General features: G+C 38.2%; 1 protein-coding gene across 8 annotated transcripts in view; it reads left to right on the forward strand.

The window, feature by feature from the left end:
* The window catches only part of AKAP6 (A-kinase anchoring protein 6), a 583,878-nt gene that overhangs the window by 432,395 nt on the left and 130,359 nt on the right, over positions 1–21,124 (forward strand). For all 8 annotated transcript variants that reach the window (XM_057542788.1, XM_007180694.3, XM_007180696.3 and 5 more), the window contains one exon: positions 12,793–12,941. In XM_057542788.1, the coding sequence (XP_057398771.1) occupies positions 12,793–12,941 (149 nt within the window). The remainder of the gene's footprint in view (positions 1–12,792; positions 12,942–21,124) is intronic.

Below are 21,124 nucleotides of genomic sequence, written 5' to 3' on the forward strand. Positions count from 1 at the left end.
ATTGTCTTAGTCTGTTCGGACTTCTGTAACAGAATGCCATAGACTGGGTGGCTTCTAAACATCAGAAATTTATTTCTCACAGTTTTGGAGGCTGGAAAGTCCAAGATCAAGACGCTGGCAGATTCAGGGTCTGGTGAGGGCCCGCTTCCTGGTTCACTGTGTGCTCACATGTCAGAAGGGCGAGAGAGCTCTCTGGGGTTTCTTTTATAAGGACACTAATCCAATTCATGAGGACTCCACCCTCATGACTTAATCACCTACCAAAGGCCCCACCTCCTAACACCAGCACATTGAGGGTTAGGTTTCAACATATGAATTTGGGGTGGGGGGACACAAATATTTAGTCTATAACAAATATGTTTTGAGTTTAGTTTGGGTTCTAGAGTTTCACTTTTAAGCATATTACAACTTCAGCCTACGAAAGAATTTTAAGTCAAGATTTTATTTAAGAACATTCCATTTTGGGTTTGTAATAACCATTCTTCACATTCATCATACACACTTGCTTTTTTCCCTTGCTCTTCCACTTGCCTTTATTCTCCTCATACTACTTTCCTCCTGTTGGGTCTCCTTCCCTGTTGACAAGATAAGCTAACTTCTGGGGCTCTGAGGTCTTTTCTGGCTGTGCAAATTGGGGCCCCAAAGGAAACCCAGCTTCACGTGATTTCCTCCTGCCTGATACCCAGACCCCTGGGAACAGGGCCAGGATGAGTCTTAGGTGGAGATGAGGGAGGTGGACACTCAAGACTTGGGGGTCTGCAGGCTCTCCTCACCGCTGCTGTGAAAACAGATTTCCATCCATTAGCCTTTCTTAAAATTATCTTGTAGATCAATGTATTTCAATCTTTAAGTGAAGAATATTGAAATTCATGAACTTAGAGATGGGTACTCTGTTAATGTTAATGCCTGTGAATATTTGATATGTATTAGTACATCAGATATCTTTCTAGTTCAACAGCTAACAAGAGTAGGGATGGGGATCATGGACAAAGGTAGTGAGAGTTTTTTTATGGAGGCTCTTATACACGGCTTTGAGATTTACTCCAATGTTCTTATTCAGCATTTGGGGTCCTTGCCTTACTCATGGTAAGCATCCTCTGCTTTCATTAGAATTTCCTAATTAAACAGTGTTATCTGCCTTTACATTTTTATTATGACTTTAGTAAATTAATTAATAACCAATATATTGAAAAGCAAAGCGTTTTCCCTAGAAAATTATTTTTATATTTCCTACAAATATGACTTTAAATAAAATATCTAAGTTTTTAAATGACTTCTGATTTTCTTTCTTTTCTTCATCTTCAAATATTTCTCATTTATCAGTGAATCACATCTCAGTATAATATCTAGATAAAATGTGTTTTCTCTCCTTTTAAATACTTTTATATTCTCATCTGTTTTTATGGCATGTTACTGCATGTCTCCAGAGGCACACAGCATTTTTATTTTCAAGTAAATTTATATTAGTTACAGTCTCCAGCTGTTTTAGATATAGGATCATTTCCTGTCAGTACTGTTTCCAGGACAATTCTTTTTTTCCCTCACAAAAATGAAAAATGTAATTTAACAAAGACATCCTATAATTGCCTTCATATCTAGCAAGGTATCTAGCAATCTAAATACTTATTTTATTTAAAACATCTGTCTACATAATATCTAGTGATTGTCCAGGGCTAGATCATCCTTGGGAAAAGCAGCTGCTGCCATTTTTATTTAATTTATAAGGCACCACCAAAAATGTCTCCTTAATATTGAATCTTCTGCCACTATGTCATATGTGAGATTTTTTAAAAAATGAGAATAGCTTACCTTTTTGGTGTTTGCAGTTAGTCTTTTTCAAATTAGGAAAGACCATTCTTTTAAAAATCACTATGGAAATATTCTGCAAGAATAGTAAGCTTTTGTTACGTATATCAAGGTATAATAAAAATGGTGACATGCTACTCTATTCATATAACTAGACTTACATTGGAATCACATTTTATTTATTATTTATTTATTTTTAAGATTTTTTTGATGTGGACCATTTTTAAAGTGTTTATTGAATTTGTTACAGTATTGCTTCTGTTTTATGGTTTGGTTTTTCGGCCGCGAGGCATGTGGCATCTTAGCTCCCCAACCAGGGATCGAACCCGCACCCCCTGCTTTGGAAGGTGAAGTCTTAACCACTGGACCACCACGGAAGTCCCTGGAATCACATTTTAATTGTCAAGTTTTTTTAGACTTATTTGTCTGTAGTGCATTTTCTTTTTATTTATAATGAAAATGTAAGGTCTTTTTTATTATGAAGTCGGTCTGCTGATTAGAGCGATTAGTCGATATGTTCTTGTTATTTTTCAGAAAATGCACGAGAAAGATGACAGCTTCTATAAAATCTCTTTTGTCTTGGGGGTGATACTGAATATTGCTTGTAGAGGAACCAGTTGGAAACTCTATTTATTGTGCAAGATCCTTGGAGCCTAAGATAGTGTTTAACTTTTAATAGATTGTATCAATTGAAGCTCAACCGAATGCCAAAACCAACAGACACCCAGGCTCACAATAGTGTGTCTAAATGAGAAAGTTTACCTTTTCCAGGGATGTAATCAAAATATTCCTTTTTGGAACACTAAGAGTATGAAAGGGAAATGATTATGGTTCCCTACTGACATACTGTTATGATTGACAGGAAAAACCAACATGCGTGCCACCTGAGACATCTTGTTCAGGAACTTTCTGGAGGGTAGTAAATTGGTGTTGGCACAAACACAAAAAAATAAAATGACCTGATTCAGCACTTTTCAATTCTAAATCCCCAAACACTAAAGAAAAAAGTAAATATTCATCAAATGATCAAAATTTATATTGATTTTTATTCTACATTAGCAGCTCAAAGTCAAGACTCTTGACAGGGTGGATGTCGGTTTGAATGATTCTCTTTGAAATGAGGATACAGGCACTGAGCTGAGTGCTACCGTGCATTCCTGAACCATAGGCCCTGATTATTAGAACCCTAGGAGGCTAAATTTTTAAAAGAACAGTATAAAGGCAGACTTGTTCAGTTCTGTTTTGATAGCTAAATTGTTATTATTAGTATGTAAAGTAATTCTTGTTGTTCCTGCTTCATTCCTTCCTTTCTATCACCATCTAAGGACAACTATTTTATAGAATTTCAAAGGAACTGGAGTGCACATTGTAGTCACAGAGTTAATAGCAGCATTTGCCAACATAATTGTACTTGGGAAGGAACTGCCAGTCCTGCAGGGCAAGAGAAACTAAGATTGTATCTTCACATTATACATCTTTAATTTTTAGTTTCTGCCAGAAAGTACATAAGGATTTGCTGTAGTGGAATTTGGAAGATGGGAATGAGGATACAGCTGAAGAATATAAACACAGACTTGATGCCTGTGTCATCGTGCAGAGATTTGCTAAGGAAACAGTAATGGAGAAACATCGAAATTCTAATCATCCCCTCCAGTCCACACAGTGTAATCACACTCCCTTCCCACCCTAGCTCATGACATAAGATGCTGAATTTTTAATCGCTTTAACTACTTCCATTGCAAAGAGGAGGAGGGTGGTGGTGGATAAGGCTATCCACAAATGCGATTGTGTGATATACTTGTTCTTTATGTTTGTTAGGTGGAGGCATTATTGTCGTTGTTTTTAATAAACATCTCATCTATCATTAACACGGAGGAAGGAAACATTTTTCTTTACACACAAATGCAGAAGAAATAGTGAAAATAGCATTCATGTTAATTTTTCTGCTTCGTCTAAATGCTTACCATTTAACAAATATCATTAAGGATATAGCTTTAAAATTGAATTTCTTAGACATTACAGTGAATGGTTTTAATGGTTTGCAAATAGCACCAAGTCAATAGAAATAAAGATGACCTTTTAAAGATATAATATTTTTTACTTAAATCAGTTATCTTTTGCAGTTATCCTGACTTAATTATCCATGAATATAAATATAAGTAAACCTTGGGAACCTAAGGCTAGTTTTTCTGGGGCTGCCAATATGGTCAGAGAAGTTTTATATACTAATGTACAGATTAGTATATACAGTAATCTTTGCTAAGTATAATATTGAAATAGCTTTGAGATTCTTGTTAAATTTTTAATGTATATTTAACTTTAAATGGGAAAATATTTATATATTTAAATACTTTTATAACTTTCTTATCCATTGATAAAAAGAATATTCTAACGAACTTACTGTTTCTTTGACAACATTTTCAAAGTGTAATATTGGTCATATCCTTGAATAAATATTTTAGCTCCTATTATGTAACATAATTTTCTGCAATTCTAGGTTTAGGTTCCCTAAGGAACCTTCATTTGTCAAATGAAGAAATGAAGACCTTTAATCAGCTTTACTCCAAAGAGACACATTGCTCCTTAGTCCTATGACTCCCTGCTCCAACTCTGTAGGAGAAGGAGGCTTTGTTACTCCATTCAGTTGTGCACACAGGGCTGAAGATAGACACTCTCATCCTTTATAATGCCAAATATTCTTTGTACTTAGTTAGAATGTAGCTAATCATGGATGTGTGATAAATGTCTTCAGAGAGTTCATTTCTGGACAAAGAAAATGCACTTTGAATTCAATTCCAAAGATGAGTTATTTCAGGAAACTATGAACCTCCAACAGTGATGGCAAAAGGAAAAACGCACAAAATAACTGGGATCTTGGGGGAAGAAAACACTGTAGAGGTGACAATGCTAAATCCTGGAGTGAGTATGAGGAATTCTGCCAAACAAAAGCATGGAGATTTCCAAGTGTAGATTCTAATCAACCCTGAAAGTCCCTGTCAGAGCCTGTGGGGGTCTAGAGACTGAAGGTGTTTCCAGAAGAATGAAGCAAGTTGGGCTAGTTGCGTGAGAAGGATACTATGGGGAGGCAAGAGGGGAGGCATAGTAAATATTTGTCTAAGGAATAAGAGAAAAAGGCATGTGATTAGAGACAGTGCATCAAAGGGTTAAAAAAAAAAGAAACAAAAAACTACTGAAAGTAGGAAGATATTCCCAAATGACAAAATTATTGTCAGAAAAAGTACAGTTCCCCTCCATTGTATTGATGGATCCCCATGGTCTTCCTGAGTTGGTGTGGATTCTTCCAAACTGTGACATTGCTAATGTTTCTTCCAAAAGCTCAAATGACTCTTTTTTAATGGGAAATCAGATTTTATTAAACTAAAACAAGTTCTTACCCAGAAGACTTAAAACTTCATTTTGAAATGGATTGTGCAGCGTACTGCATGATGACAATAGCTGAAATTTTCATTCTATAAGTGTGAGACCATCGTGGTTAGTTTCTAATATAATCTGTGACGTATAGGATCACTCTATTAGCTGAATAAAATATTACCAAATGAATTGAAATAAAGAAGCTTTTCTTTTCTTCTTCCTTTTTTTCTAGATAAAAGTAAACAAGTTGTATATTACAATAATTTTCTGTCAAAGAAAAAAATAGTCTCCTTTCTAAGAGAAAATGAAGCCAACTATTTTAAAAATCAAGCTGAGGCTACAGCCTTCAAACTATCTGTTTCATTTCTTTGTAGACTTTAAACCATTTTAGATTTTCAAACTCAGTAAAATCTATTCAGCTAATAGAGTATAGAGTGCCTATCACATACTGTGTGCTGTGCTGGGTGCTGGAGATGCAGCAATGAATACATAGATAAAAGTGCCTGTCCTCACGTGGCTTCCAGTCTGCTGGGGGAAGATGGACAATACAAAATAAGTTACATATTTTAGCTACACATGGTGAATATGTATAAAGGATGATAAGGATTGCTGGGGGGTGGGGGTCCGTTGAAGTATTAAGTAGAAGATCAAATAAGACCTGAATAAGAAGATGACATTTTCAGCCAAGACCTGAGGGAGGTTAGGGACCGAGCTAGCATGCAAACAAGACCAAATGCCCCTAGAACATGCCCACAAGCCGTGCTGGAGCATGTCCAGATAGGTTGAAGACTGAGTACTCAACTGGGGAATTTGGACAACAGCCTAGTTGGAGTGTATTCAAGAGAAAACAGGAGAGGGATTGGACATAGTGAGTATAGATAATATATGTAAAAGTGACTTTGCTGTAATGGAGAACAGAGAAATGGAGCTTTAGCCAGAGGATAGATTGGTATCAACTGATGTCTAGAGATTATTTTTCCTTTTTATTTTTATTTTTTTTACCATGGGAGAAACAGCATCTGGGGGTGGGGTGGTAATGTGCTAATGAGAATAATTATAGTAGAGAAGAAAAACTTGATGAAGGGGAGAAGGGTGGTTTGCTGCTGGGGTGATAATCTTTGCGTAGATAAGAGGGGGTCTAGTGCCTAAGTAGAGGGGATTGGTCTTGGATAGAAATACGGACTGTTTCCACAGAAACAGGAGAGAAAGCAGAGGATGTGGACCCAGATGCAAGTGGGTGGGTAGATGTGGTGGGAAGCTATGAAGTACAATATGAATGAGCAGGCAGACCTACAATGGCGTGAGTTAAGAAAGAGTAAAATTAATTATTTAACATTCTCAGGATACTTAACCCAACAAAGGAGGCTGTGACATGCAGTGATAATGAAATAATTGATATTTCTTAACTAAATCAGTGCTTTTTAGGACAAGGATAAGGCATATGTCTATATGTGATTATAAAAGTATGTGTTTAATCCTTAAAGACTGTTAGAATAACTGAAACTTACCTCCCCACCACCAAATTTTTCATGGGCTAACTATTTTGTCGTTAGACACAATATCAGAGGAAGGTAGATGGTTGAGTAATTATTCAGGCCCTGGAGAAGATTGTTGAGTTTGGATCACCACATACCAAGCCAAATTTAAATAAAATATTTTAGAACACTGTCTTGTGTTCTGATTAAATTATTAATTTGTAGTCTAAATTTGAAGGCATATCTGTAGTGATTTAAGCTATAGGTGCATACAAAATAAAAGGGGAAAACATACTAACAATGATAAGCGGCAAAGCAATTGTATTAAACCTCAGATGAGAAGGCAGTGTTTCTAACTTTATTATGTGTATTAGTCTGCTAGGGTGGCAATAACAAAATACCACAGACTAGGTGGCTTAAACAACAGATTTATTTATTTCTTTCTTACAGTTCTGGAGGCTGGAAGTCCCAGATCAACATGTTGGCAGGTTTGGCAGGTTGAATTTCTGGTGAGGCCTCTCTCCTTGCTTGCAGATGACTGGCTACCTTCTCATTGTGTCCTCACATGGCCTTTTCTCTGTGGGACTGCTCTGCATCTTCTTATAAGGACACCAGTCCTGTTGGATTAGGGCCACACCCTTGTAATCTATTTAACCTTAATTACCTCTTTAAAGACCCTGTCTCCAAATACAGTCACATTGGGGTTTAAGTCTTCAACCTACAAATTGAAAAGTTATGACATTGTGTGTCCTGAGTCCATAACATTATGTTAAACGTTTACTAGAGAGATATGAGTTAATAGAATCTCTTAGGCATTCCCCCTGTTTGCGATGCTGGGCTTCTGGCCTCATGGAAGCTGTTGATTCCCTTCTCAATGCAATGTTCTCAAAGTACACCAGGAGGTAGGAACTTTATGAGCATATTTGGACTAATCCATCAGACAGCTATGTTCCCATGACAGAAAAAGGGAGATGGAGGAAGATAAGGCCATCACAGAAACAATGTCATCTTTTGTTGGCAGGTCATTGGATAGGGTTCCGATTCCCTAACCTGACATCCTCCATAGCCTATCCCCTTCTACTTTAGCCTCTTCGTCCAAATGCCCCCAAAACTCCAGCCATCATTCTCTGAACATGCCACATCCTTTCATAACTCTGGGCCTCTGAACAAATAAGGTACTCTGCCTATATTCATCTGCTTCTTTACCTGACAAAGTCATAGCCATACTCCCAGATCTGGCTCAAATGCCACCTCTATCAAGCCTTTACTGCCTACTCCTCACCCTCAGGCAATTAGTTGTTTTATTTCCCATCTTCCCCCACAATCATTTCACTTGGCACACTTGTAGGTATCTGTTGGCATGGCTCTTTCCTCCACTACACTGCAGTCCCTTGAGGAAAGGGGCTATGTTTTGTTCTTCTTTGTACCCACAGTCCCTGGTGCAGTTCCTGACACGTGGTAAAGGCTCAGTGAATATATGAGTAATAAATTATTTACTGAGCCCCTATCATGTTCCAGATACTGCCAAGGTGCTGGGAATACAAAATGGCTGAGGAGACAGACAGACAGTTTCCCTGTATGGAGCTTAGAGTCTGGAGACAGAGACAGAAAAAGTGTAAGCCAGCAAATGTAAGAATTTTAAGTTGTGATACGTGCTGTGAAGGAAATTAACACTGTTCCGAAATGGAGAAAGAGTGGATCTACTTTTGATAGGGTGGTCAGGGAAGGCCTCTCTGAGAAGTAACATGTCAGCTGAGAGCTAAAGGATGAGAAGATGTTAGAAAGAGAATGTTCCGGAGAAAGGGAACAGTATGTGCAAAGGTCCTGAGACAGGAAAGAGCTGTTTAAAGAACTGGGAGAAGGCAAGCATGACGGTGCATAGTGATCAAGAGGGAGACAAGTAGGAAATGAGGTCTGAGACAGGCAGGAACCAAATCTAATGAGCCGTGGAAGAAGTTTGTGTTTTAGATCTGAATGCAGTATGAAACCAACTCCCGTTTTACAGAGACCACTCTGGTACTGTAAGGGAAGAGATTAGAGGGGCAGGAATGGGTGAGGGGAGATACATATTAGAAGATAATTGCTGTACTACAGGGGAGAGATGATGAAGGCTCTTGGACCAGTCTGGCAGCAGTGCAGACTGTGAAGACAGACTGGAGAGACATTTTGAAAGAGGAATCAACAGCATTTAGGGAGTAACTGGCTGTGGAAAATGAAGAAGAGGAGTCATGGAAGAGTCTCCAGTTTCTGACCTAAGCAACAGACGGTGCCATTTATTTAACGGGAGCGTCCTAAGAGCAAAGTTTCGGGGCACACGATACGGATGGGAATGGAGAGTGTTTTAAACAGTGATGCCTACAGAAAATTCAATTAGCAATGTCGGGTGATTGATTGGGGAGGTAACTATGGCACTCAGAGGAGAGAATAGGAGGCCATTACTACATAGATGGCATTGAAAGCCATGGAAGAGAGTATAAATAAAGAAAAGAGATCCAGAATTAAGCCCTGAAATAACAACAGCCAGTGATCCCAGATGCGATTCAAAAAGATCAATGATCTATCTATAAAATAGATCTGGGGATGGTGGAGAAAGAGGGAGGGAGAGTGTTTGAGAATCCATCGCATTAGGTCAGCTAAGGTGTAATGCAGGCCTAGATTAGAATAAGTGAGAACTGATTCTTTTTCTCTTCTCATTATATACCATCTCCCATGGCATTCTCATTTCCTCTCCTAATGTCCACCATTGCCTCTGGGTTTATATTGCAGTCTTAATATTTCCACTTGCTTGCTGAACATCTCATTTGGGGAATCACACCAGTACCTCAAACCAAAAGACTCAATTCCAGCTCATTTGTTCCATTCACCTGTACTGCTGTTTCTATATTCCTACTCCCATTGATGGTACCTACCAGGAAGTGAGAGGTGGATCTGTCACTGAGTCTGTTCCCTCTTGTTCCTTGTATTTTCCTTAATAAGTTGCTAAATCCCATTGATTACAATCAATCCCATTGATTGATTAGTAGGATCAGTAATATTATTTAATGTCTTAGTTTCCATTTGTAAAATGGAGTCACTTTTAAAAGTATCCACAATTGTCATAGATGCTAAGAAATGAAATTCTTTTAACCAAAGATTCAGTGTTACTATTTTTTTAAGAACTATAGTTTCTTCAAATCTTTTTCTTAAAAATTTACCTTTGGACTAAGATACAGTATGAGAAAAAGTTAAAGACAGTTTGCAGAGAGATTTAGACTGGCAAAGTCATTCAACCTTAGCAGAAGAAGCAACTTTGGTTCTATTTTAGTCATCACGTTTAGGAATGAATTACTGAAAGCAGAGATAGAAATAGAGATGGATAGAAAAGACCTGGGCCATCTAATTCATCTCCTTGTTAGTACAGGGAAGTTTCCTTTGTCAAATGCCTTTGAGATATTGTGCAATAAAAGACTTAGATTAACAACATTTCAATCACTTTTGTAAGGTGACTAATTATTTTTCAAGTTGCTCTCAGCATTGTTCTCTGAACTCCTTTCCATGTATCCTTGTCATGAGAGGTGTTTCCCTCTGTGCACAGAAATGGCCTAGGTTCTCAAAGGGATGAACTTCAATTATTCTTCTATAGTAGTGATGAGTCTATATTAAGTTGGCCTCCCTCTTGATGATGCCTTTTGTGACCAGTGGCACACATTTGTGAAATCTTTACCCAGAACAAGCAGTGGTCCAGTTTGCTACCTTAGGGTGGTTAAAAACTAATGGGAACCTCTAGGGATCAGACATGCCCCTTGGCATCTAATGGTGCAGATTCAGTATTTTAATGGGGTTACCAATAGAATACTTTGTGTGGGATGTCCTTCTCAGTATCCCTATAGCGTTGAGGAGGGGAGGGGTGGGGGGGTAGCATTTGGAAAGATTGTTTTTAAGTTCTTTTTTAAAATTATTATTACTGTTATTTTATTGAAGTAGAGTTGATTTACCATGTTGTGGCAATCTCTGCTGTACAGCAAAGTGACTCGGTTATGCACACACAGACATTCTTTTTTTATATTCTTTTCCATTATGGTTCAGGATATTGAGTATAGTTCCCTGTGCTATACAGTAGGACCTTGTTGTTTATCCATTCTATATATAATAGTTTGCAGCTACTAACCCCAAACTCCCAGTCCATCCCTCTCCCTCCCCCGCCCCCTCTTGGCAACCACAAGTCTGTTCTCTATGTCTATGAGTCTGTTTCCATTTTGTAGATAGGTTCATCTGTGTCATATTTTAGTGATATCATATGGTATTTCTCTTTCTCTTTCTGACTTACTTCACTTAGTATGATAATCTCTAGTTGCATTAAGTTCTTTGACTATTGTTCAGTATCTCTCATTTATCTCATATTTAGTTACTTAAGAATATTGTATGCTCTTTTGAAAGATATATTCTGTTGTCTTTTTCTAATCATTGACTCCCTCTATTCAGTTTCATGTACCTCCCCCAACTGTTAAAAAATATTCTTAGGTCTGTAGGTATCATTTCTCCAAATTCTATGATATCTGCAAACCTCTGAGTTGGCACTCTTCTGTGTTGCCATTAATATGCTCCATACCTCCTCTTTCACTATCTATTAATAAATATGCCGAATAACACTAAATCTAGTATTTCCTTTGTGCTTTTCCATCAGCCATACCCCTCTTCCCATACTGAATGTACTCCATGTAACATTATCCTTTGTTTATACTGTTTGACGTAATTCTTAATCCAGTTGAGTCTATTCTTATTCAAGCCAATTTGTTTGGGCAAGAAGAGTTTACATGAACCAATACATACATTGCAGTTCTTAATTGATTTCAGAAACTTCAGTTATATGAGTATAGTAATTTTAGCATTTTTAAAGTTCTTCCTCAGTATCTAGAACATTCATAATTAGCTGCTTGTGGAAAGCAACAAAATACGAACTCTAGAATGGTTTGAGATCTTACATTTCATAAGCTACCCATTTCCTTTACAGAGTCCTGATTTGCCCTTTTAAGCAGCTGCTACTTTGTAACACTCGCTTTTTTTCCATGGTTGAGTCTGTAAAACCAGAGACCAGGCAAAGGCTTTGGTTGGCACTGGACACAAAGAGTAGGAGGTCATGTCTGACTTTGCTTTTACTACATGTTATAGAATTCTGGCAACTACCCAACAGCTGACCCAGACCCAGAATATATAATTAAATTATAAAGAAGTAGAAGTGTTAAGGCTATTGAGAAATGTTAACGGACGTGTTGGATTTAGTGAAGCGCGCCAAAAGAAAATAAGAGCTCCTTTGGTCCACAGTGCACATAACTCATCATTGCCCTTTCCCCTTCACCATAGGCAAGCATGCCACCGAGAAGACTTCATTCCCCGTCTCATCTGGCGTTCTAGGGAACTCTAAAGCCACAGGGATCACAACAGCTGCAATAAATAAAGCATCTATTCAATACATTTCCATGCCAAATATTATTCAGCATTCTTTTGGCCTTGGTTTGATAGAAAACAGCATGGTGAACTTACTACCTCTCCCTGTACTACAGTGAGCCCCAAGTATCTGTGAAAGATTTAACAATTCAAGCCTGCATGTAAGCAAAATCACTGTTCTCTCTATTTTAACATTATTAAGACAAAATACAGAGAACCAAAAAAAATGTAATACAGGAAGTCCGTTGTCACTATTGGAAAGGTATTGAATTAGTACTAGGCTTTTTTATTCTCCTCGGGGAAGATAATGAGAAGCATTCAGAGTATGTGTCCATGCAAATGTATGGGTCAGAGGGGGAATCTTTAAAAAAATAAATGTTACATATGTGGCAATACGAGGAAGAATATTATTAAGGAATTTCACAGAATTTTTATGTAAAGTCTCATCATACAGTATTATGATCTCAGGGATATTTTGTGATATTTACTGAGTCTTCTGAGAATTCATTTATTCAGGTCATATTTTAAGGAGGAACTTATAAGATTCAGATCTAAAATATAATTCTGTAATATGCCCGGCTGATCCCATTAAATCCAACCTGAAAAGGAGCAGTATAACGATGAGAACAATTCCCATTCTTTGAGTTGTTACACCTCACTTGAAATGCATTCCTTCTGGATTAAAACAGCAATTCCTCTTTTTTTCTCTCTCCAGGCTGAGGTTCAACTGTGCTACCTGGAAGCACAAAGAGACGCTGTTGAGCAGATGTCCCTCAAGCTGTACAGCGAGCAGTACACCAGCAGCAGCAAGAGGAAAGAAGAGTTTGCTGATATGTCAAAAGTTCATTCAGTAGGAGGCAATGGGTAGGGGACTATTCTTTTTGTTGTTTTATTCTCACTAATCTCTACTTTTTCAATGATGTTCCACTGGTAGGTGTTAGACAGGCATTTCGTCCCTAGCTAACAAAAGAAGCGCAATAGACGAGGCATTTATGTTCTTTTCCATTCATTTCACAATTGAAGACTGTGGATTTTATCAGTGTGTCATCTCACCCAGAACTTCCTAACTTTGTTATTATTGTTTTCAAAACAGCCTTGTGATTTTATGAGTGTTTCTGTCACTACATTGTGCCTGTAGTTTTTTTCAGTGTATTTCCCCCTCTTTAAATTTCACCATTTATTTTAAAGTCTATAGAAGCAACTTTTAAATACCAGAACCTCACTGGAAACTTGGTAGAACATAATTTTTCTGAAAAATATAGATATTTAATAATTGTTTAGGGACTATGGGCTCACCGGTTTGTCACATAAAGTCAACTGGAATAATGGACTAGCGCTTATTGTCTATGGTATGTGAAAAGACCTAGCAACTTTAGTGACCCACCAACAATTTCATTCAGCCTGAGACTAATGGACTAATGGCTGTATTTATATTGTACTAACTACCCATGCTATTGAATAGTTAAGTCATACATTCAAATATTTCCAAATTACTTTAAAGTTATGCGAACATTGTGTGTGTGTATATATAAATATGTATGTATATATAATACATGTATAGAATTTTTTAAAAAGTATATTTAAAAATTTTTTTTCTGGCTCAATTTGAATATTTAGTAGGTGATTATTAAAGAGTAAAAGAGTGTAATGAAATTTAATTATTTCATAGTTTTAATGACTTGATAATAATTATACTCATAAAAATGGAAACAGTAACCTATTTCGCTTTTATACTTGAGCTAGACAACACGGCAGAGAAACTGTTCCCCCAAGTTCTATTAGATGTTAATAGCACAGTATAAATCTATGGGGTGTAACTCTAGCCAAAATATTCCTTGAAAAGGCAGGAGGAAAGAAGTAAGTGCTTATGGTTCTGACGTGACTTAAAATCCAAATTCAAATTTGGGGGATAAATTAAGAACACAGTTTACAAATTGTGTCTTGTGATATAACCCAAGGTCTAAGAATGCAAGAAAAGAATCAGAGTCATAATTCTTTTTTAGGAAATGGGAAAGGACTTTTCAAAATTTAAAATTTACCTATCTATATAATTTGTTGCTCTATTAAGATATTTTTTATACATAGACATGTTATACATATATTTGATTCATCTTATACGATTCAGAAGACATTTATTCACAAGAGGACAAGCATAGCAGCAAATAAGAAAGAAAAGGTTAAATCTTGGAGCATGAACAATAAGCTGTTTTGAGGCCTTAACGTGCTTTAATTTTTCTAAATGCCGAAATAGTCTCCGGTGTACCCACAACCACAAACTTTAGGTCACATTTTCATGTTTTCTGAAAGCCCTGGGGGTTGAGCGGGCACCATGTGCTTCTGACCTCAGATTCCAAGGGCCCAACCTGAGTACTTACTCTGGGCTCCACAAATCATAAATCTGCCCTGGGAATTGCTTAGTTAACAACAAGCATTGTTCTGTAAAGTGGGAGTACGTGAACTTGCCTGATATCCTTTGTTTATGCTCCTTAGGGTGCTGAAGGCTGTGCATTGTGCAGAAATTTAACAGCATGCTAAAGAAAAGGCAGCTATTTAATACTAAGGACAAAAAGCATATACTCCTTTCTATTTTCTGTTTACATACAGAAAACCATTGTTTGAGAAATGTATGTGGGTGAGGTTATCTGGGGTGTCCTGCCCCTAAGACTCTTTGCTCCCACAGTTGAATCCTTAATTCTGAAGCCTTAAGAACACAGCCTTGTAAAATTATCTGCTCCAATGATACATAAACTTCATTAACCGTTCGTTTTGTTACATAGAATGAGCATTGTTTCTGATAAGCAATTGTGGGAATAGTGTGGGCTTTCTAGGGTCTTCATTCCATATGCAGATAGATATCCAGTCTACTAAAAAGAACATTAAGTTGGTGATACAATTTGTATATTTTCATTTCCTCCCCGTGCCTACATGCATGCGAAGAAGAGTATGTAGTTGAAAAATGTATAAGATTACTCCAGGGAAGACTCAGCTGCTAGACTGAATGGAGATCTTAAATTTCTAAGAATTTTGCATAACCAAAGTATTGTTTAGAAATGAGTTTATAACCTTTCTGGCTTGACAAAAAGGTGTGCATCAAGGTGATTTAACACAGCTTATATACAACTATGAAATGTGTGTTTAGCAGTCATGAATATGTGCGGTGGGAAGATTTCCCCAAAAGTATGTGAATCTGTGTGAGCTGTAGCAACAGAGTGTGTCCCTCTGTGGGAGACACTGGGCACTGGCTCCTGCATCACAAAGTGGGGAAGCCATGGTTTCCTGTAGGGACATACAATGCGTGAATCACTGGTGATTCTCAGTGGGAACAGGTTGGTACTTCTGATTCCGGCTGATTTAAATGAAAGCTTATAGATTGTTTTGTTTCTTTCATCCAGTAAATATCCACTGAAGGCCTACTAAGTGCATGGCATGATGTTCTGAGCAGAGTTTGTCAAGAACACTTATAATTTGTGTATTTTGTAAAGTACAACCATCTCTTTTTCTAACACCTCTTTCTATCAAGGAGTTATCTGATTTCATTTTTTTTAATGAATTTCAAAATCTTGTTTAATTCATTAAGCAGCATCCATGTCAACACTTAGTGTAGATTAAAAACCATGTCTTTTGTTCAGCTTATAAATGATAGAACTGGGAGGCAGAAAGGCTGGGTGACTGGCTTGTCCAGGACCTCACCTCAGAGTCCTGGGTCATGATGCAGTGGACAACCCATAAAGTCACACTTTGCCCTCTCCTGAGAATTTCACTCAGACCCTTGATAAACATTTTTCCCCCTAAAACGCACGTTATGCATATTCCATACTGTATAAAATTTAAATTATGGTATCTTCCTACTATGGAAACATGGAAGAGTCTTAAGGCAATTTCATGAAAGCCACAAGGAAGTTTGGGCAAAAACATTGCAAAGCAGGCGGTAAGTGAAAACAAAATTGACTTCATTCATTCATTTGATGAATATTATTAAATACCTCCTATATGAAGTGCAGAGATGGAATGGTCCCTGCCCTTGAGGAGTCGACTCACAGTTTTGTAGGAGGAGCCAGATCTGTAAGCAACATGTAATAAAGGATCACAAGTGCTGAGTTAGAAATCTGCTTGGAGTCAGAATCAGGGCTCATGGAAGGCGAGGCTCAATGCTGACTGCGGTAGGGGGGGTTGGAGCAGGTCAGGAAAGACAGCAGAAAGAGAGGACTCTGGAGATGATTTTCAAAAGCAGCCTAGGTCAGGGGAAGAGTTTTCCAATTTAATCTGAACAAACATTTATTGAGCACTTACAAAGATAGACCGTAGTCCCTACCTTCATGAAACAGTCTAGCAAGAGAGTGCAGCATTAAGCCAGTATTTGCCTGTGCAATGAGGAAGAAGGGGAAGCAGAGGGTGCCAGGGAAGCTCAGAGCAAACAATGTGGACTCCATGAGGCAGGGTTGTGCCTGTCATGTTCACCACACTCAGCCCTGCACCCTGGAATGTGCTAGGTGCTCGGTGAATGCATTGATGCATAAATGAATAACTAAAACGGATCTGGGGGTCTGAGAGAGGGAGCAAAGGTCTGGAATCATTAGACTACCTGCTGTTCCGTATGACTGGAGAGGAGGAGGGTAGAAGGTTGGAAGGGGGTGGTGAAAAATAAGGCTTAGGAAGAAAGTGAAGTCCAGATCCTAGAGTTAATTACTGAGTTCATGGTTCTTAACCAGGATAGTGCATTAGGATTACCTATGCAGCTTTTAAGCCAAAAAATGCCTGCCCGTCTCACCTCCCTAAAAATTCTGACTCAGTAGGCAGGAGTGGCCCAAGATGTATTTGATGCCCACTTCCAGTTGAGAACCATTGCCCTACTGGTTTTCAAAGTGTGGTCTCTGGACCAACAGCATTAGTGTCTCCTGGGAATTTGTTAGACATGCAAATTCTGGGTCCCACTCCGCATGTACTAAATTGGAAAGTCTGGGGGCGGAGACCAGTAATGGAAAAAGTGGAGACTGGATTGGAGGCTAAAGCCAGAAAGAGTCGATAAACCTTGGATGAGGGGAATGAGGGAGAAAAAAGAGCCACTCTGATGCTCCAGTTGCTGGCTCAAGGGGGAGAAGGAAACTAGGAGGATTTGGATTCAAATGATTTTCATGTCATTCAACACTTAATAACTCTTGAGCAGCTAGGAAGTGCAGACTGTACTAGGCACTGGGGATGTAGAGACAGTGCGACCCAAAGGGTGGCAGGGGCATGTCAGTCAGGAACGCCTGCTAGGAGAAGTGTCATGGAGGATGGCCTGGGTCAGAAGTGACAGCCAGAGTGTCTCCCACAAAGGAGACAGTGTGTACACACAGCTGGAACCAGCCAAGGATCCCAGGAAGACTAGACTGGCAATTTTCCAACAGTATTCTGTCAGCAGTTGGGAGAACAGGTTGCCATGGGCAATACTAGACAGCGATCGGTTAAGAGGCTATCCCAGTCATCCACGTGAGAAATAGTTAGGGCCTGAGCTAATAAGACAGCAGGAATGGAAACTGAAAGAAGGAAGTTGAAGACAGACCCTGGTCACTGAGTAGATGGGGGGCATTAAGGGAGGCGGGATTTAAGACAGACCTCCGTGTTTCAGGCTTTTACACTCTTGACAGATGGACATGGCATTCACTGAGGTGGGGAATGCAGGGGAGGAGCAGGGGGGCTTGGAAAAGCTGAGTGTTTGGGGCATAGTTCTTTTTACAATCTGCATAACATCTAAGTAGAAATGCCCAGGAAGCAGGTCTGGAGCTCAGGAATGTCTTGGGCTCCTCAACCATCAACAAGGACAGTATGGTAACTATGAGGTGGTAGAGGCTGAGAGAGCTAGGAGCTTACCTTGTGGTAGTCTATCCCATAAAATCTACCGCAGGCAGACATAACAGTATCTCTAAGAATGCTCGTTTTAAAAGGTATGGCTAATAGGAACGTTTTTATTTCAGTTAGACTCTTTCAGGCTCTATTATAGAAGTCTTCTAAAATAAAAACTACACCATTGAAAATTCCATGTGATATCTTGATTAGCAGGAATTGAGGACTACAGTTGACTATTATTTTCTGTCTTAAAGCTGCAGGCAACATGTCCTGATCCTAGATATTAGAATGCATTAGGTCTGCTCTGATTGCCTCCAAATGCACAATAAAATTTATTTTTAGGAATGGTCATACATTCACTCTAGTCTAATTTCTTAAAGGAGGAGAGAGAGCATACTTGATTAAAAATTAAAGATTGGAATTCAAGTTGGCACTCTGCTACTTTTTAGCTGTGTGACCTTGATTGGGATACTTAACCTCCTCAGTATGCAATATCTCAGTCTGTAAAATAGTAATCTTTTATTATTCCTATTATTATTATTATTTTATTATTCCTATTATTAAGTGGACTGATTATTATCCCAGTCTACTTCCCATGCTTTTTGCAGCACAGAACTACAATAATCAATAAGAAAATGTCTAAAATACCTGGAATGTAATAGATACGTGAAAAATTAGTTAACGAAATATGCATCAGAGCAACTACTGTGTTGCAGGGAGTTGTATGAAGTGCTAGGAATGGAAAAAATACATATGACTTAATCTCTACTGTTTAGTGAGGGAGAAAGACAAAGACTCTCAGATACAACCTTATGAAATGATGGTCAAAATTCCAGATAGACAGTATTATGGGGATACTTAGGAGGCTTGCCTAATCCAGCCTGGCTAGAAGGGGTCAGGGAGGTTTATGGGAGGAGGGAACATCTGAGCTGTCTTAAAAGATGCATAGATACTAGCCATTAGGAAAAGGTTGGGTAGAATGAGGGTGAGGATTTCAGGTGTGTATGTAGTGGTGTGTGTGTGCGCGTGTGTGAGCGTGTGTGAGCGTGCACGCACGCACATATTAAGGGTTACCATAAATAATAATTTGAAGCAGCAGGGCATGGAGATGTTTCCTGGCTCTGCTTCCTGGGATCAGGAGGGAATCCCAAGGGAGCTCTTAGAGACTTCTGTTCTTGTGGTAAAGTTCTAGAAGATACTTCAGTCTCAGTCATATGCCAGGCTTCCTCTGGTTGTAGGGGAATTTGGGCAATGTCTACAGATGGATATGTAGTTAAGGTTTATGCTCTGTGTGTAAGAATACAGGAGTATTCACCCTGTAAGGTTTTAGCGTAAATTTTACTTCCAAATACAAACAGTATATGTAGGTTATTTCCAAGCACAACAGGCTGAACTCAGTGAACTTTAATTAGACAAAAGGCTAAACGTTCAGCAGGAAAGATGAATCCATTTTCCTTTAGGAAGAGAAGTATCCCTGGATCAGTGTGAAAACATACACAGATATATATATATATACACCGTATATAAAAAACACTCCCAAAGAGGAATGATATTGACAGATGAAACAAATATATCACTATTTAAAACATTGCTTGATTAAAGATCAAATTTGACTCTAAATTAATTAAGCAATAAGATACACTGAATGACTGTAACTACCTGAGAAGCGATATAATCACCCCTGGATTTCACTGCAGCAGGGTGATCTTTCTAGTTTTCTGTTGAGCAAAAGGCCAAAAATATCTCTGTGCAGTTTGATGAACATTCATGCTCACTCATATTCTCCCTCTCTCTCTCTCTCTCTCTCTCTCTCTCACTCTCACACACACACACAAAGACACACACACACAAAATGACCATTTGGAATTTCTGCTCGATGGGTGTTTTTGGAACATTGCTACATAAAATGTTTTCTTTTTGGTACACACCAGCCATAAAATGAAGTACTATCTCTTCCGTGTGCCAATGTTGAGAACACTTTTGCAGATATATCACTAGACAGCCCAAAGAGACCTTATTTCCACCCTGCATTTCTATTTTCTTCCCCAGATTCTTCCCCTGTCTTAAACTAATGAACAGCTGCTCAGTGTTCAGTTCCAGTTCTTTTTGCACCTTCTCTTGTGCTGTCGTGTTATTGAACAGTAAGATCTCAACACAGCCTGTAGTCAAAGGAGCCAAAAGTGCCTGACTACCTTCTGAAAAACTGATATTCTAGGCACTATGTGATTATTAAAATAGGTCTTTCTGGGCTGAAAAAAAAATCTCACCAGTATAAATGTATTCATTTGGGATCATGATATTATATCCTTCCAATGTGCAAATACATTAAACTAATTTTAGACCTAGACAGTCTTCCACTTCAGTAATCTAATGCCATCCATGCCAGGAGCCAACAAAGGGTAAACCAGAGAGGCAGTAGCATAATTTCTGGGGAAGTATTATTTCAAAGTTAACAAAGTTAACGGTAAAGTCAACAATTATATATATATATATATATATATATATATATATATATATATATATATATATATATCCTTTCCATCTTAATAATGTTCAAACAATTTCTGTACTGCTTTGGAGAGTTTATGGGGTCTGTTGAAGAAGGAGAGAGGTATGAGGGAACCTAAGACAAATCTAATCTACCTCATTTTAATGTGCAGAGCTTAATTCTTTTCTTTAAAATTTATTCTTTTATGCATTCCCCCATGTCTTTCACAAAGGATTTAAGTCAACTTACAAAAATATTTACAATAAAATAGAATAAATATTTGACTGAAGTAAGTCAAGCAAAAGTAAAATATGTGTAAGAAAACAAACAAATGCATATTCTATGCATGTCCTCAAGAAGGGCAATGATTTGGCTCTAAGCTTTCCACATCCAAAGAAAAGAGTGAAATCTCATCCATCAGAAAATTCATAGGGTCCTAAGATTAAAAATAATATATAAAGCTGGGGAAACACAGCTGCTTATGCCATTGAGTCCTGAGAGGAATTTCTCCTGTAGTTCTTCAAGGAGAAGATAGGCATCTGTGATACTACATCCCTATAAGAGAAAACAGATTCCCAAGGCAGTTTTTTGATGTAGGCTGCAGAAGTGATGGCAAAGCACAATTCAGTAAGAGCCGTTCTACGAGTAACCAGAACCGTGTAGTCTGAGCATAGCACTCTGTGGCCAGGGTCAGCCTTGATGGAGGAGATAGACAAAGTCATTTTGGGAGAGG

This window comes from Balaenoptera acutorostrata, chromosome 3 (assembly GCF_949987535.1).
Source record: "Balaenoptera acutorostrata chromosome 3, mBalAcu1.1, whole genome shotgun sequence".
NCBI lineage: Eukaryota > Metazoa > Chordata > Mammalia > Artiodactyla > Balaenopteridae > Balaenoptera > Balaenoptera acutorostrata.